Source organism: Palaemon carinicauda, chromosome 37 (assembly GCF_036898095.1).
Source record: "Palaemon carinicauda isolate YSFRI2023 chromosome 37, ASM3689809v2, whole genome shotgun sequence".
Classification (NCBI taxonomy): domain Eukaryota; kingdom Metazoa; phylum Arthropoda; class Malacostraca; order Decapoda; family Palaemonidae; genus Palaemon; species Palaemon carinicauda.
In genome coordinates this window covers 40,664,404-40,683,112 of record NC_090761.1, presented here as the reverse complement: position 1 = coordinate 40,683,112, position 18,709 = coordinate 40,664,404, and the positions used below count along the sequence as shown (strand labels likewise).

The window sequence follows — 18,709 nt, the reverse complement described above, 5'->3', positions numbered from 1 at the left end:
GTATTGCTATTCTACGCAGTATTTGTCGATGTACTTACATGCTTAATCACTATTTCCAAGCTTGTGAAATAACCAAAACAGGAATGATCTAGTTCATAGTGACAATCACATGCAAATTAGAATGACAAACGAACAAACAAACTTTATGTCTAATGAACTAAATTTATATTATGTCTCTCTCTCTCTCTCTCTCTCTCTCTCTCTCTCTCTCTCTCTCTCTCTCTCTCTCTCTCTCTCTCTCTCTCTCTCTTCTTGTGTCAAGGGGAACAAATGGATATTTTCATTATATTTCTGTACAGTATAATGTCGCGCGAGGGTTGTAACCTCTGCATTCCATGCTTTTAATTTTCTCTGGTATATTTGGAAGATTTATATCAGAAAAAGTACAAAGAAGGACTTTTTCGCCGGGCGTCACAGGTCTCTCCCCAGAAATAGATTTTTCCTTCGTCAAAATCCCTTTTCTGGGTCGACCTGTGACGGCCGGCGAAAAAGTCCTTCTTTGTACTTTTTCTGATATAAATCTTCCAAATATACCAGAGAAAATTAAAAGCATGGAATGCAGAGGTTACAACCCTCGCGCGAGCACCTTGTTGGTGTCGTATATCTAACAAGGGCGTTTGTAAAACACTATTCACAGGCTGTCTTCCATTTAGATAATCCCTTCATCAAAGGGGGAGGGCCGTGACAGGCCCTAGAGAATACAGTTGGGTTACCCTACCGACACCTACCACTCGCGCTCACCAGGTCATCCTTCTGTTTTGGACTTGCCCGCTAAGTTGATAAGTGTTTTGCCCAGTGTTTTTCGAAGTGATTGTCGTTAATTCAACATGACTGACGTTGATACTTCACCCTTACCAATGTTAAGTACCATAGTTTGTTTTGGCAGCTTTTGACAGTACCGGGCATTTGTTCTGTTTCCAATATGGTGGTTTTTAGTTTTGGAAGCGATTGTCCGGCCGAGGTATCGGCAGCCATTTTGTGTTATGTTCGCTTCGGTAAATATTCTAGTTAATTTTGCCCATCTGGTACTCTGTCATCTAGGTTATATCACTTACGTTTTATGGCCTTTTAGTGTTATCATTAATTTTTACTATGGTATTTATTTGCTTGCAAGTCCAATTTGGACCTACGAAGAATAGCGATTTAAAGAATAGCGAATTAAAGTTTAGCGATTTAATGTTAGTTTGTACTCGCCTCAGTGGCTTCGATTTAGACTATATCCATGTTTATTTGTTACGTTGTCGTTATTCTTCGTTCTTGGTTATTACAATTACTAAGAAAAGCAATCAATTTTATTAATATTCTTGTTTTATTGTGTGATGTTAGTTTTTTTATTATGTAACCTTGAGAGCGAAAACAGAGACTGCTCGTTCCCTGTTCTACAGATATGAGTTATCCCTTCTCTCGTTTTCTTTGTTAGCTCGAGTAAGAGAGGTGAATTTCCCGTTCTCCGTTTTTATACGATCACGAGTTATTCAGGCCTCCTCTTAGTATCAGAGTTGATGATAGTACGTTTAATATTATAAACGTTTTTATTGATATGGTTACTGTTAATATAGCTAACACTATTAATAGGTACGTTAGTGTATGAGTCATTAATTGGGGTCGTTTTATACCGACACCCTTAGCTCCGCCTTGAGTTATGCTCCGCTATATGGATACTCATTGGGTGAGAACTAGTTAACGTTCAGGAGCAGATTTTTGGAGTGCAACGGTGAAATCCGGCACTCGGACTCCGGCTGAAGCCTTTTACACACGAACCTTTGTCATGTTTGATCATAATTACACCGTTACGGCCGGCTTCACGGGAGATAACACAATCATTCATTGAGGTTAATGTTATCGTACCGGGAACGGTCACGATATCACGGTGACGGGCCTTTGCTACCGGATCTCCGGTACAAACAGAGATCAAGCAGACGGCCAGAACCGGAGTTAACAATGTGATACCGATGAAGACTTCACAGTTTCATTATTACGGTCCCTTTTTCATCGAATCTCCGGCTTCACTGGAGATAACACAAACATTCAGTATTAGAGAATGTTATCGTACCGCTGAGGATCACGTTTTCACGATGACGGACCTTTGTCACTAGTTCTCCGTTACAAACAGAGATCAATCAGACGATCAGAATCAGGGTATGAACCCCTTTTTCATAAATAATCACAATATCGTTATTACGATCCTTTTCATCGAATCTCCGGCTTAACCGGATATCGTACAGGCGATCAGCATTGAGGTTAATATTAGTTTTCCTCTGGTGTTCACGTTGTCACTATGACGGACCTTTGTACCGGGGATTGTTACCGGAGCTCCGGTACAGACAGAGATCACTCAGACCACGGGTGGCCAATCTCTTGTTTTTGCTGTAAAGGAAAGGATTTAACATGAATACAAAGTAAACTGTACTTACTTTAATGACACTTTGAATTTGCGTTGGTAATATTCATTAGTTATTCTTGAAAGTCCAAATAAAAATATATGAACATAACATTGCCTATATTTATGCATATATTTAATTCTAACTAGGTATAAATATGGATAAATATCCATACAACATCATGTTCAAATAGAAATAAATTGATTATGCCTATATTTATGCATTTTCAATTCTAACTATGCCTAAATATGAATAAATATCCATACAACATAGTGTTCAAATAGAAATAAATTGATTGTGCCTATATTTGTGCATATTCAATTCTAACTATACCTAAATATGAATAAATATCCATACAACATCGTGTTCAAATAGAAATAAATTGATTATGCCTATATTTATGCATATTCAATTCTAACTATGCCTAAATATGAATAAATATCCATACAACATAGTGTTCAAATAGAAATAAGTTTCCACTCAGTACTGGGAACCAAACGTTGGCCCCTTCTAATGAAGGGCCGGGTCGAGACTAACCATGCCATGAGAGGCTATCTACTGTTCCTTGAAACTCTGGTCAGTGAACAGATGAATCAATAGAATACTAATAGCCTGTAAATAATGTTAGACCCGGTTCTGAACGTCTGAGTCAGGGGTGGCCAACCTGTGGCGGATGCGCCAACAGTGTCACATTTCATGAATACAAGTGTCGAACTATACCCCAAAAGATAGTACATTAAATGATTTTTCTTTAAAATTGATTTTTATGAGTTATACAGCTGATCCCAGCCTGTGAATAGGATCACTAACCAAAGTTCAAGGAACATCCAGACTTATGTCCCCTTTCTTTTACAGAAGGTTCGCCTACATGGTTCCCGTCAGGATGATGATGAATCTCTCTGGTCTGCAAGAGAGGCTCTCCGCCCTTGGTTATCAAGGTTGGGAAGAAATGCTCCATCTAGAGGTCCCTATCTCCTCAGAGTGTCCTCTCTAAGGTTGGACGACGACCCCATGGACGGGCAGGTAGGTGGGGATGAATTTTGAGCCTTCAGCTTTGCAATTACCTACGTCACCGACCTAGGACCCTTAATGGATCCTGATGTTCATGTTACCCTGCATAAACCGTGACTGCTAAAAGCAACACATGCTAGGGAAAACCAAGGGGCTATGACGGAGCTCAAAAGTATGGTAGTGAGTCGGATCCGTTCAGGAACTCAGAAGTTTCCCCCTACAGCCCCAGGCATATCGAAGTAACCTCCTTCGATAAAAACAACGCATAGAGATTTGCCTTACATGTTCCATATATAGATGGTACCATAAATCTGGATGGCATAGACGTCCTCCCTCTGGGGGACCTAGAATTTACTCCCAGGTACTAGAATTCCCGTTCAACGGATTCGTTCGATTGAAAGAGATTTCCTTGGTTAGGTTAGACAAGGTACCGAAGGTAACAGTATTATTTCCTAAAGGGCAGGCCCGATCTGTCTGGACCAGGATGTTGTCAGTCTGGGGGGTACGATAATTCCAAGATCTGCCCTTCCAATTCGACCTACACGTTTGATGGTCTGATCGGGTTAGTTGTGGGAAATACGTTCTGTCTGAGGCCTCTATCAGACAGGAATCGATAGTCAGTTACCCACTCGTCATCACAGCCTCCCTCTGATTCAACGTCTATGCATCCAAATCCCCCTCATCAGGTGGTCTACCTCACTGATTCACCAGGTACACAGCCCAACCCCGTTGGGATGTTTTACCTGCATACAGCCCTAGATCCGAACCCTCAGGCTCCTCTCGTGGACACCAGAGAGGAAGCTACAGGAGTAGAGGACAGTCTCGCCATCGAGACGGACCTAGAAAAAAGGGGGCTCGGAGAAGGAAAGTACCTAGATTCACCCCCTCACAACGCGGTGGTCCAGGTAGGGGGTAGACTTTACCACTTTTGAGACCATTGGACCTTCGGTCTGTGGGCTCATAGCATAATCTCTAAAGGTTTGAGGTGAAAATGGCCACAAGGTCCTCCTCCTCCACCAGTGACCTTCTCCCAGAAATCCACTCCCATCCTGGAAGAGTACACCACAGGGTTACTCAAGAAGAAGCAATCAAACGGGATCGATCACTGAAGTTCCAAAGCCACCTGTTCACAATTCCGAAAAGGCTTGGCGGCATTGAGAGTGGACCTGGACTTGTCAAGCTAAACTCTTACATTCTCTGCGACAAGTTCCGGATGTTGACTATCTCTCAGGTACGGACCTTACTTCCCCGTAGGACCGTCACCACCTCTGTCGATCTTACCGACGACTATTATCTTGCGCCTTTAGCTCGAAACTTCTCTTCTTATCTGGGTTTCCGCCTAAGCAGGAAAGCCTTTGTGTTCAAGACATGCCCTTTGGCCTCAACATTGATCCCAGGATATTCACGAATCTGGGAGAGAGAGTGTTAGAACAACTCAGGAACCAAGAGATACAGATCATTGCTTATCTGGCCGGTTGGCTCATTTGGGCCCGGCCGGTCATAGAAGGCAACAGAGCTACGAAGGAATTATTTCAATTTCTCGACAACCTGTGATTTCGGGTCAATCTCCAAAAAATCTCGCCTGCAACCATCAGTCCGCTTAGAATGGTTAGCCATTCAGTGGGACCTTTCGAAGCACACGTTGTCTCTCCCTTCCAAAAGGTAAGAGGAATAGTTTAAAGCTCAAAAAAAAAAAAAAATTTTCTCAAACACAAACAGGTGTCCGAAGAGCCTTAGAAAGTATCCTCGGACTTTTCCAATTCACTTCAGTAACAGATCTAATAAAAGCCAAACTCAAAGACATCAATCGAGTTTGGAGAAAGAGAGCTACAGTACCTATAAGAGACATGGTCTCGAAGGTCCCCTCTGTCTTGAAAATGAGACTACGCCCATGGTCCGAACCGAAGGACCTCTCCAAATCGGTTCCTCTACAATTCCCACCTCCACAAGTGACATTCCATACAGCCGCGTCTCTAAGTGGATGGGGGGGATTACTCCGAACATCAGATGTTTCAGGTTCTTGGTCACTCTCCATGAAACAGTCCCATATCATTGTTCTCTAAGCCATGGCAGTGTTCTTGACCCTGAAGAGAGACTCTCCTCCGAGGTCGACCCACATCAGAGTAGTGTCAGACAGCACAGACGCAGTACACTACGTCAACAGGGGAGGATCCAAGTCACCCAACCTGAATCAGATCCTGGTCACTATCTTCGCCTGGGCAACAGAAGAGAACTGGTTCCTGTCAGCATCTCACCTAGCGGGAGGCCAGAATGTGAGAGCGGACTCACTATCCAGGACGGATCCACTGGAGTCAGAATGGTCTCTAGACATAATTTCATTCCGGTGGATACTCAGGCTCGTTCCAGGCCTCCAGGTAGATCTGTTCGCAACTCAGATGAATCACTAACTTCCTTGTTATGTGACCCCAACCCTGGACCCTCGGGCTTATGCCATGGACGCATTACCCCGGGATTGGAACCATTAGAAGAAGATTTCCCTATCTCCCCCAGGGAATCTTCTAAAAACTTTTACACAAACTACGCTCCTTCCAGGGCGCAGTGGCTTTAGTACCACCTCACTGGCCAAGAACAGTTGGTTTCCTCTCCTCCTCGAGTTGAAACTCAGTCCCATCCGGATCCCGTTCCTCAAACTGACCCGAGTATCCAAACTCACTGTGTCAGATTACTCAAGGATAGCCAAAACTCTAACTTTGTGGACTACAGGAAGTTGGCAGCTCGTAGAGACGCGAACATTGAACCGGAAACGATCTCTTCATCGAATGGGACAAAAAAGGGACTCGACAATTCGCCAATATGATTCGGCCGTTAACAACTAGTAGGTCCCCTAAGAGTGCAGACCATACTCGTATGTCCCCGCATTTAGCCATCTCTTTCTTGAGGTTCCTATTTGACAAAGGCCTAACAGTTAGCACTTTAACCACCAACCTAGCTGATGCCTATTTCTCATCAACCCCAAAAACATGTGCTAGGCTTCGACCTTCGGTTCGGCCACAAAAGGACTCTTGGTCTCTGAACGGTATTCTCAAACTTGCGATGGACACGGACAATGAATCCTGCTCTTATATCACTCTTCTTAGGAAGACTTTATTTCTAACGGCTATGGCCTCAGGTGATGGAACATCAGAACTAGCAGCTCTCACGAAACCCGGAAAACATAGATTTCCTCCCTTCAGCCGAAGTACTCCTTTTCCAGACAAAGCTTCCCTAGCTAAAAAATGAGGATCCGCAAAATAGGTGCTCCTCTCGGAAGATTATTCTTCATCCCCAGGATTTTTCTCCGTGTACAGTCACACTCTCAAGCCCCTTTTTAGCTAGAACTGCCACCCGCTCGTCTGGCCCCTTGGTTATCAGGGAACAAGGAGGTACTATTTCCATTCATGGTATCAGGCAACAAATCCTCTACTTCATTAAACATACTAATCCGGAATCATTTCCCCAGGCTCATGATATACAGACAGTAGATGCCTCCAACAATGACTTCCAGAACTGGGACTTTGATGATTTTAAAAAATATACGGGTTGGAAATCCCCTATGGTTGTCAAACGCCAATATCTAAAGATCTTACAGGCCCTTAAATACCCGACGATGGCAGAGGGGAGCCTTATCTCTCCCCATTAATCTCCTCTTCCTTTCTTCCATCTCTTCTCTTCTCCCTCCTACCCGCCACTCACACCACGTCACCGCTCTCCTTGGTAGTTCGTTAGCCCTATGATATTTGCCATGTTTAATTCCTATGGTTTAACTGTTATTGTAGTTACCGTTCCTTTAATGTTTAGATATACTTAGACATGTAAGGTTTGATGCCTTTTGCGATTCGACACTCAGTTGGTTCCTTGTCGTTATTATTATTTAACCTTACGTTCCCTATGTCATTTGGCTGGTTGGTAATTGGACGATTACTTTATTATATCATAGTATTGTCGTACATGGTGATTGTATTCTCCTCATTATGTTATTAATTTATTGGGCTTGGAAGGCATTCTCTGGTACTTTTTCGCCGGCCGTCACAGGTCGACCCAGAAAAGGGATTTTGACGAAGGAAAAATCTATTTCTGGGGAGAGACCTGTGACGCCCGGCGAAACCCTTCCCGATTATTTTTGTACGGACCCACCCTTTTCCTTGCCAAGCCATATGTTCTTGCAGAAGGATGACCTGGTGAGCGCGAGTGGTAGGTGTCGGTAGGGTAACCCAACTGTATTCTCTAGGGCCTGTCACGGCCCTCCCCCTTTGATGAAGGGATTATCTAAATGGAAGACAGCCTGTGAATAGTGTTTTACAAACGCCCTTGTTAGATATACGACACCAACAAGGTGCTCGCGCGAGGGTTGTAACCTCTGCATTCCATGCTTTTAATTTTCTCTGGTATATTTGGAAGATTTATATCAGAAAAAGTACAAAGAAGGACTTTTTCGCCGGGCGTCACAGGTCTCTCCCCAGAAATAGATTTTTCCTTCGTCAAAATCCCTTTATTACTGTTGGTTAGTTTTATATCTTTCGACGGTTATTTATCGTGGAAATTATTATGTAATAATTTAGTCACTTTGATTGATATAAGAAGTTTTTTTTTACACATAAAATTGCAGGACATTACCGTACCTCATTATTATTCACTATAGAATATTTCTTGTATCAAAGGAAATAAATGGATATTTTCATTACATTTCTGTACAACGTAAAGTCCATAATTACTAACGATTAGTTTTATATCTTTTGACGGCTATCTATCGTAGAATTATTACGGAATAACTTAGTCACGTCAGTCATTATATATTTTTTATTTTTACATATAAAATCAAACTGTATAATCACTTCGCAATGAATGAAAAAACATATTGGTTGCTTAGAGTGAAATACAATAGAGGATAAATCAAACTTTTAAAAAATTTATTCTGTGATAAGCAATAAAACAAATAAACATGGAATTGTAGCTTATTATAGAGTAAGTATATGTGGGAGGTTGGGCTGTGGCACCCTAGCAGTACCAGCTGAACTCGGCTGAGTCCCTGGTTAGGCTGGAGGAACATAGAGAGTAGAGGTCCCCTTTTTTTGATTTGTTCTTGTTGATGTCGGCTACCCCCCAAAATTGGGGGAAGTGCCTTTGGTATATGGATGGAAGTATATCTGATAGTGACAAATGTATATAGCTTGAGTAGGGGATCTGCATCTAGGACAAGGACACTCAAAAATCAAACCATTGTTCTATATTCTTGGGTAGTGCCATAGCCTCTGTACCGTGGTCTTATACTGCCTTGGGTTAGAGTTCTCTTGGTTGAGGGTACACTCGGGCACACTTTTCTATCTAGTTTCTCTTCCTCTTGTTCTGTTAAAGTTTTTATAGTTTAAATAGGAAATATTTATTTTAATATTCTTACTATTCCTAAAATATATTATTTTTCTTATTTCCTTTCCTCACTGGGCTATTTTCCCTGTTAGGGCCCCTAGGCGTATAGCATCCTGCTTTTCCAACTAGGGTTGTAGCTTAGCATTTAATAATAATAATAATAATAATATGGGGTTACCACTTTGTGGGCCTTAAAAAGGTTATTTTCAATACTTAAATATAAGTTTATTCCTACATGGATACAAACTTCCGAGTCATTTATACTGGGTTACTGCTGATTTCGTTTTCTATGGCTAGACTATCAAAAAGAAATTACATCATATTGCATTGCTAGGCAACTGCTGGACATGAGGCATCCCGCTTCTATCAGACACTTACTCATGACGTTTTTGGCCGTGAAGGAGGTTAGACTTGCCAGCATTCAGTTCTGCGATCAGACAACCACATCGCCTACTTTCGCCCTTATAGTACTTTTGCTTGTGTCTTTTGTGTCTTTGACATTCTTTGTCACTTGCCGTATTCACTGTTTGTGAATAAAGAGTGTGTGTGTACCTTTTGACTTTATGTCAAATTTGATGCGTTCCTGCCCTAGCCGTAATGGCCTCCCCCGTGGTACCTTCATGAGCTGGGTAGAAATGGATCTTCACATAATATGTCCATCATGTCAAGTGAAAAAATGTTCGATGGAATCTCCATCTGGGTATTGTAGGGAGTGGTCATCCTCCCAGTGGGTTAGATATCGTTCTCGCTATAGGAAATGAGCCAAAAGAGATCGTTCCCCTCCTTAGCATTCTGTGAGCAGTGAGAAGAAACATGAGATGGGTTTGGCAACGAGCATTATCTTCCCCATTTAATTCTTCATGTAAGGAGCCCTCTGAGGTTTATGTCATGGAACACTATGGCTGTAATTTCTTCAACATTTTATCACCTAGTGTTAATAATGTGCAGTATGAGATTGATCCTGTTCTTATCGCAGTTCCCCTGGTTACGGCCACTGTGCTCCCTGAGCAGGATCTGCTAGATGCTTCTATACCTGATTAGGCTGTTATGTCTATATCTCCCTCACCCCCTGAGAGGAGAATTGTATCTGTCAGACTATGCAGATAAGATGTTCACCCCTTTAGATGTGTCTCCTATCAGAATAGTGAAAGCATTTCTTCATTCCGAGAAGGGTCTTAGAGTTGAGCCTGTCATTTCCTCTAAACTTATTGAAAGATCGTGATTACCAGTCTCCAACTCATATTAACAAAAAACAAGAAAGGCCTGCCTCATATACCTAGGAGTCTCTCTCTCTCTCTCTCTCTCTCTCTCTCTCTCTCTCTCTCTCTCTCTCTCTCTCTCTCTCTCTCTCTGTGTGTGTGTGTGTGTGTGTGTGTGTGTGTGTGCCCCTTTTCAATGTCTCCGGCGCCAGAGCGGTGCATATAGGTGCACAATAACCAACACCCCTCCCACCCCCACCAACTGGGCCCCCTCTCACTAACCAAAATGGAGGCAATATATAATCCAGCTGTCTGCTCATTTGCTTATTCATTTCTACAACTGGATGCAAATAATATGGACAGAGGAGAATCTGTAAAGAGTTTGCCAGACTATTCGATGTACTGTATGTGTAGGTAAAGGGAAAGTGAACCGTTACCAGAGAGAAGGATCCAATGTAGTACACTCTGGCCAGTCAAAGGACCCCATAAGTCTCTAGCGGTAGTATCTCAATGGGTGGTTGCTGCCCTGGCCAACCTACTACCTACAAGCTTGTTTTCTAGACCAAACCACATGTCATGGCCCTTATGATTAAAACGCTCAAAGACAGTACTATAATTAAGGCCAATCATACGAACTTCGTTACCACAATCAAGGGATTTCTGTACAGCATTGGAGATTGTAAGAAGGGCATCACGTGCTCCAAGGCTTTTACGAAAACCAAATTGCATACTAGGGAACAATGATTACCCTCAGAAAACCCATTAAGACGTTTTGCCAAAAGACGTTCAAAAACTTTAGATAATGTGGGAGTTATGGAAATTGGGTGGTAATCAGTTGGACTTAAGCTACCACAAGCACATTTACACAGTGGAGTAACATTACCAATTCTCTAACAAGTGCTAAAAGCTTCTCTTCTTGCTAACTTGTGCAAAATAATAGATAACTTTGAAACTAAGAAAACTGAAGTTTTTATAAAAAGCAAAGGAAAAATATCATGTGGGTCTACACCTCCTTAAGCATCAAGGTCCATCAACAGAGCTTTAATTTCACAAGATCGAAAAGCTAAACTAGTTAGTTTAGCCCCAGGAAAAGAGGAATGAAGAAGATTAAGTTTTTCATTATTCTTATATACTGTCATACTCATCAGCCAAAAGGGTTGCCTTTACCTTTGGACAGTGAGTGACAGCCATCTGGTTTAAGCAAAAGAGGAAATGTTGCATCTACACCAAAGAGTTTTGATTTAAGGGTAGTCCACCACTTATGTTCCTGGATTGTACCTGAAAGGGTTTCTTTTATGTTTAAATTGTATTAATTATCAGTTGAAGCATAAAATCTCTGATCAAAAGCTCTAAGCTGAGTATAGTTATGCCAGGTCAAATCTGATCTGTTACCCTTCCAAAGATGATAGGCCTCCTGCTTCTCTATATAAGCACATCTACAATCATCATTGAACCATGGTTTGTCCTTTACTTGGTACATTAGCACACGAGAAGGGATACGCCTATCAATTATGTTCACTAGATTCTCATTCAAAGGGACAACAGGATCAACATGACCATAAAGTTGTGACCAAATAAAGCCCAGAAGTTGTCATAGGTACTTACCCTTTACCTCCCAAGGGTGAAATTTGTCAAGGTGGTGAATTGAGCTAGTTCTGTTGGATCTTGCAGTGGTGAGGGGAGCCTGGAGCTCACTTTCACTGACTTAATTCAAAGGTTGATTTAAGGATTAAGTCTGTCTCACTTATTAATGTTCTAAACTGCAGGAGGGTTAGTTTCCTTCCGAAGGTGACTTAATTTTAAGAGATTCATTATGAGGTCTCTATTTACAAAGGTAACTGGGTTTCCTCATATATGGAAGCCATCTGACTTCTTACTCGTCTGTATTTCTCAAGTTAGAGGCCAAGTTGTTTCTCTAGCTGTTTCATTTCTGAGAAAAAAAATTATGTTATTCAGTGAGCTCTACCATTACTTGGCGGTGCAACCAGATATACATACAGTAATTTTATGAGGATTTCTGTCTTGGATTCTTGAGGAATGCTTCTTGTTGTTATACCTCATGAAATTTAACACTTCTCCATCTATGTTGACACTTCCTTTAGAAGTTGAACTTATCCAACTGCAAAGGGAATGAATACATGCAACTTCTTTTTGATTAAGACTGCTGTTGCTATTGCTTTCGATTTAGGATCCTATGGGTACAGAGTTGGCTCTTCAACCAGTGAGATCTCTTCTTCCTTTGATTGCTTCTTATAATTTTGTTTGCACCTAGAAATTGAATTAGATCTACAGGGTTGTCCTCCGAGGGACCATAACAGATATCGGTGTTATATTTACACTGTAAAAGTTTTGATCTCCTACAAATACAACAGCAAGAAACTGGATTTTCTACTTTACGACGTAGAAGTTCGAGCCATCTGTCATAGTTCTTCAAGAAGAAAGGAGTTTTGCCAAAGGAAAAACTTATTATTGGGCAGGTGCTGTGTGATCTCCAAGGATTTAACTATTTAAGGCTAGAACAGGGAAACTAATACGACCTTATTACCCAAGAATATTTTTCCCCTGCTTCAGGGCCTGTGTCAACATGCAGAGCATGGACTATAAGGGAGACCTGCAAGTTCAGGCACTTTAGAACTGGCCACAACACCTCCGAATCTGCTCGTCTGCCACATGTGATGTCATTCACTGTATGCTAGAAAAGAACGATAGAAACAATACTGAACTTATTTTTTGAAACTTCATGTATTATACGCCTATAATTCAAGAGAAACCAATTAATTTTATATAATAAGAGGATAGGAAGAATATAAGCAGTCATTAATGACTGCTGCATACAATGAAATATAAACACTAATTTTACTGTAGGAAGTTATAGCCTGTGTTGTTTATAGATCATCAACAACAGAGCTAAAGAATGCTGAGCTTGAGTATAGAATTAATATTCTATGTAATGTAATTGTAAACAAATAGTGCCTATAAGGCTATAAGGCAAAAACTAAAACCATATATGAAGAGGTTAATGAAAATTAAATGTTAAAAGGTGGAGTGTGTGGCTCTTTCCCTCTTATCCTTCCCTTCCCTTAGGATGCAACGGTCGTACCGGTATTTGCTGGATCAGACGTTAATGCAAGTAAGCTTTAATACTGAATATATGAGTAAGATATAAAAGTATCCCTGCCACCTTCCTTACAAAGGGGCAATTACATTTAAATGGCAATACATTGTGACATATCCTTCCAAGAATTTAGATTCTTCCTCAACCCTCAGCTGGTGGACAGAAAACTAACTTAACTCACAAGAATCCATTCTCAAGTGTTGTCAGATAGTAGGAATCAACACTCCTGCACCTCTCTCAAGTTTGAGTGTCTTGATATCTTGGAATTTCAAACCAGCCAGTATGGTTATATGGACCTCTTCCCTCCTAATAATAAGTGTCCTATCAAAGGATGAGGGTTTTTATTTATGTAAGAACAAATCACAAATTTTTAAAGTACAGCATAAATTGTGTTTTCCGTAACAATACGAACTGATTCCCGTAAGTTATTCTTTCTGCCTCAACTACCCTGCAAGTCCTAAGTTAGATGTGTAAGCGTCTACTCATTCCGATGTTTGCCAATAACTACCAACATGTCATTAAATGCTTTAATAGCCACTGAAAACATACTCTTATTAAAAGGATCAGCTTTATATTTAGGAAAAATACAAATTACTTAAAGAATTTGATTTTATATTTTTATTGATATATTCTTTTGGGGTTATGGTGGTGAGATGCTGTATTCAAAAACTGATTTTTATATCATTTGCATGTACTGTCCTGAATATTATTTTTATCTGAAACTGATTGAACAAGCCAGTGTCTTTGAAATGTATTATCTTTTTTCTTTCTAAATGGATTAGAGAGCCCAGAGTGTCAGAAATCATCGGAATCTCGAGAGACCAGCAGTATCTCCATCAAGAGTAGAGAGTCATGGAAAGCATATATATCATCTCTCATGAAAAGTCCAGAAATTGTTTATACTAAACCTGCTTCAGCATTAAAAGTAAGTAATATGAAAAGTTTATTTATTATTTATTTCTATGCGGATACAAACTTCTGAGTCATTTAATAGGGTTACTTCTGGTTTTGTTTCTTACTGCTAGACAAAAAATAAAAAAAGAATCCGTGGATTGCTTCATGCTATGCTGCTGGGTAGTCGGTGCACATGACGCGTTATGCTTGTCTCAAGCGCCTAGTCACCACATTTCTGATCGTTCTGGCAGTCAGATGTACCCACCTTCACTCCATAGATCAGACATCGCATCGCCCACTTGTCACCCTTATTGTTGCTTGTGCTTGTGTCTTTGTGTCATGGACATTATCACTTGCTTGCAAATTATTTTAGATTTAGAGTGTGTGCCTTTCGACTATGTTTACCTCAATGCGTTCCTGTCCGGGCCGTAATGGTTGCCCTTGTGGAACCTTTTTGAGCCAGATAGATGTGGATCCTCACCCGGTATGTCCGGCGTGTAGAGGAAAGAGATGTTTGATAGAATCTCCTTATGACATGTAGAGGAAAAAGATGTTTGATAGAATCTCCTTATGAGTTTTGTGGGGAGTGGACAACCTCTGCCTCCTTTTCCCGTTGTCACTGGAGGGAAAGGAAAGACGTTGGAGGAAGGATTAAGAGCTCTATTAAATCAGAAAATCATCATCAGGCATTATGACGATTGATGATTGTTTTGTGAATAATTTGATGCGTGTGAGTACAGTACAACCTCTGCTGATGTTTCCCAACTTCAGGCCTAAATATTGGAGGTTTCTCATTAACCCCTTTGGTACAAGGCACTGGTCCCCACTCAGTACCTGTACAGTATACAAAAATTGTAACTCTTGGATATATTTTTTAAACTGTAATTGCATGTTTGATTTGTATACAGCCAGCTCCCCATTAACACAAGTTCTGTTAACCTGATTTTTAAGTTACACGAGTCCAAATTTATTGAGACATATTCTGTTAACATGATATGTCCGATGTTACACGAGTTGAATTTCCCGCCTAACAGAGAGAGAGAGAGAGAGAGAGAGAGAGAGAGAGAGAGAGAGAGAGAGAGGTATGGGTTCACAATGTTTTATCATGATAGTCTTTTAATATATATAGTACTGTAAAGTAAACAATTTCATATTCTAAAAAAAATTTCTGGGTCGACCTGTGACGGCCGGTGAAAAAGTCCTTCTTTGTACTTTTTCTGATATAAATCTTCCAAATATACCAGAGAAAATTAAAAGCATGGATTGCAGAGGTTACAACCCTCGTGCGAGCACCTTGTTGGTGTCGTATATCTAACTAGGGCGTTTGTAAAACACTATTCACAGGCTGTCTTCCATTTAGATAATCCTTTCATCAAAGGGGGAGGGCCGTGACAGGCCCTAGAGAATACAGTTGGGTTACCCTACCGACACCTACCACTCGCGCTCACCAGGTCATCCTTCTGATTTGGAACTTGCAAACAAGTTGAGTTTTTTGGGCACAGTGTTTTTTCGAAGAGTTTCTCGTTATTTCAACATGACTGACGTTGCTACTTCACCCTTACCAATGTTAAGTACCATAGTTTGTTTTGGCAGATTTTGACAGTACCGGGCATTTGTTCTGTTTCCAATATGGTGGTTTTTAGTTTTGGAAGCGATTGTCCTGCCGAGGTATCGGCAGCCATTTTGGGTTATGTTCGCTTCGGTAAATATTCTAGTTATTTTTGGCCATCTGGTACTCTGTCATCTAGGTTATATCACTTACGTTTTATGGCCTTTTTGTGTTATCATTAATTTTTATTAGTTTTTACTATGGTATTTATTTGCTTGCAAGTCCAATTTGGACCTACGAAGAATAGCGATTTAAAGAATAGCGAATTAAAGTTTAGCGATTTAGTCTGTTAGTTTGTACTCGCCTCAGAGGCTTCGATTTAGACTATATCCTTGTTTATTTGTTACGTTGTCGTTATTCTTCGTTCTTGGTTATTACAATTACTAAGAAAAGCAATCAATTTTATTAATTTTCTTGTTTTATTGTGTGATGTTAGTTTTTTATTATGTAACCTTAAGAGCGTAAACAGAGACTGCTCGTTCCCTGTTCTACAGATATGAGTTATCCCTTCTCTCGTTTTCTTTGTTAGCTCGAGTAAGAGAGGTGAATTTCCCGTTCTCCGTTTTTATACGATCACGAGTTATTCAGGCCTCCTCTTAGTATCAGAGTTGATGATAGTACGTTTAATATTATAAACATTTTTATTGATGTGGTTACTGTTAATATAGCTAACACTATTAATAGGTACGTTAGTGTATGAGTCATTAATTGGGGTCGTTTTATACCGACACCCTTAGCTCCGCCTTGAGTTATGCTTAGCTCCGCCTTGAGTTATGCTCCGCTATAATGGATACTCATTGGGTGAGAACTAGTTATCGTACAGGAGCAGATTTTTGGAGTGCAACGGTGAAATCCAGCACTCGGACTCCGGCTGAAGCCTTTTACACACGAACCTTTGTCATGTTTGATCATAATTACACCGTTACGGCCCCCTTTTTCATCGTATCTCCGGCTTCACTGGAGATAACACAAACATTCATTGAGGTTAATGTTATCGTACCGGAGACGGTCACGATATTACGATGACGGGCCTTTGTTACCGGATCTCCGGTACAAACAGAGATCAAGCAGACGTCCAGAACTTTTTTCATCGAATCTCCGGCTTCGCTGGAGATAACACAAACATTCATTGAGGTTAATATTATCGTACCGGGGACGGTCACGATATCACGGTGACGGGCCTTTGCTACCGGATCTCCGGTACAAACAGAGATCAAGCAGACGTCCAGAACCGGAGTTAACAATGTGATACCGATGAAGATTTCACAGTTTCATTATTACGGTCCCTTTTTCATCGAATCTCCGGCTTCACTGGAGATAACACTGACATTCAGTATTAGAGAATGTTATCGTACCGCTGAGGATCACGTTTTCACGATGACAGACCTTTGCCACTGGTTCTCCGGTACAAACAGAGATCAATCAGACGATCAGAATCAGGGTATGAACCCTTTTTCATGAATAATCACAATATCGTTATTACGATCCTTTTCATCGAATCTCCGGCTTAACCGGATATCGTACAGGCGATCAGCATTGAGGTTAATATTAGTTTTCCTCTGGTGTTCACGTTGTCACTATGACGGACCTTTGTACCGGAGATTGTTACCGGAGCTCTGGTACAGACAGAGATCACTCAGACCACGGGTGGCCAATCTTTTGTTTTGCTGTAAAGGAAAGGATTTAACATGAATACAAAGTAAACTGTACTTACTTTAATGACACTTTGAATTTGCGTTGGTAATATTCATTAGCTATTCTTGAAAGTCCTAATAAAAATATATGAACATAACTATGCCTATATTTATGCATATATTTAATTCTAACTATGTATAAATATGGATAAATATCCATACAACATCGTGTTCAAATAGAAATAAATTGATTATGCCTATATTTATGCATATTCAATTCTAACTATGCCTAAATATGAATAAATATCCATACAACATAGTGTTCAAATAGAAATAAATTGATTGTGCCTATATTTATGCATATTCAATTCTAACTATGCCTAAATATGAATAAATATCCATACAACATCGTGTTCAAATAGAAATAAATTGATTATGCCTATATTTATGCATATTCAATTCTAACTATGCCTAAATATGAATAAATATCCATACAACATAGTGTTCAAATAGAAATAAGTTTCCACTCAGTACTGGGAACCGAACGTTGGCCCCTTCTAATGAAGGGCTGGGTCGAGACCAACCATGCCATGAGAGGCTATCTACTGTTCCTTGAAACTCTGGTCAGTGAACAGATGAATCAATAGAATACTAATATCCAGTAAATAATGTAAGACCCGGTTCTGAACGTCTGAGTCAGGGGTGGCCAACCTGTGGTGAATGCGCCAACAGTGTCACATTTCATGAATACAAGTGTCGAACTATACCCCAAAAGATAGTACATTAAATGATTTTTCTTTAAAATTGATTTTTATGAGTTATACAGCTGATCCCAGCCTGTGAATAGGATCACTAACCAAAGTTCAAGGAACATCCAGACTTATGTCCCCTTTCTGTTACAGAAGGTTCGCCTACATGGTTCCCGTCAGGATGATGATGAATCTCTCTGGCCTGCAAGAGAGGCTCTCCACCCTTGGGTATCAAGGTTGGGAAGAAATGCTCCATCTAGAGGTCCCTATCTCCTCAGAGTGTCCTCTCTAAGGTTGGACGACGACCCCATGGACGGGCAGGTAGGTGGGGATGAGATTTGAGCCTTCAGCCTTGCAATTACCTACGTCACCGACCTAGGACCCTTAAAGGATCCTGATGTTCATGTTACCCTGCATAAACCGTGACTGCTAAAAGCAACACATTCTAGGGAAAACCAAGGGGCTATGACGGAGCTCAAAAGTATGGTGGTGAGTCGGATCCGTTCAGGAACTCGGAAGTTTCCCCCTACAGCCCCAGGCATATCGAAGTAACCTCCTTCGATAAAAACAACGCATAGAGATTTGCCTTACATGTTCCTTATATAGATGGTACCATAAATCTGGATGGCATATACGTCCTCCCTCTGGGGGACCTAGATTTTACTACCAGGTACTAGAATTCCCGTTCAACGGGTTAGGTTAGACAAGGTACCGAAGGTAACAGTATTATTTCCTAAAGGGCAGCCCCGATCT

The 18,709-nt window shown here is 40.8% G+C and overlaps 1 protein-coding gene across 1 annotated transcript in view; it reads left to right on the top strand.

The window, feature by feature from the left end:
- The window catches only part of LOC137629593 (serine-rich adhesin for platelets-like), a 178,183-nt gene that overhangs the window by 122,686 nt on the left and 36,788 nt on the right, over positions 1-18,709 (top strand). Inside the window, exon 10 of the mRNA XM_068361050.1 lies at positions 13,853-13,995. Coding sequence (XP_068217151.1) covers positions 13,853-13,995 — 143 coding nt within the window. The remainder of the gene's footprint in view (positions 1-13,852; positions 13,996-18,709) is intronic.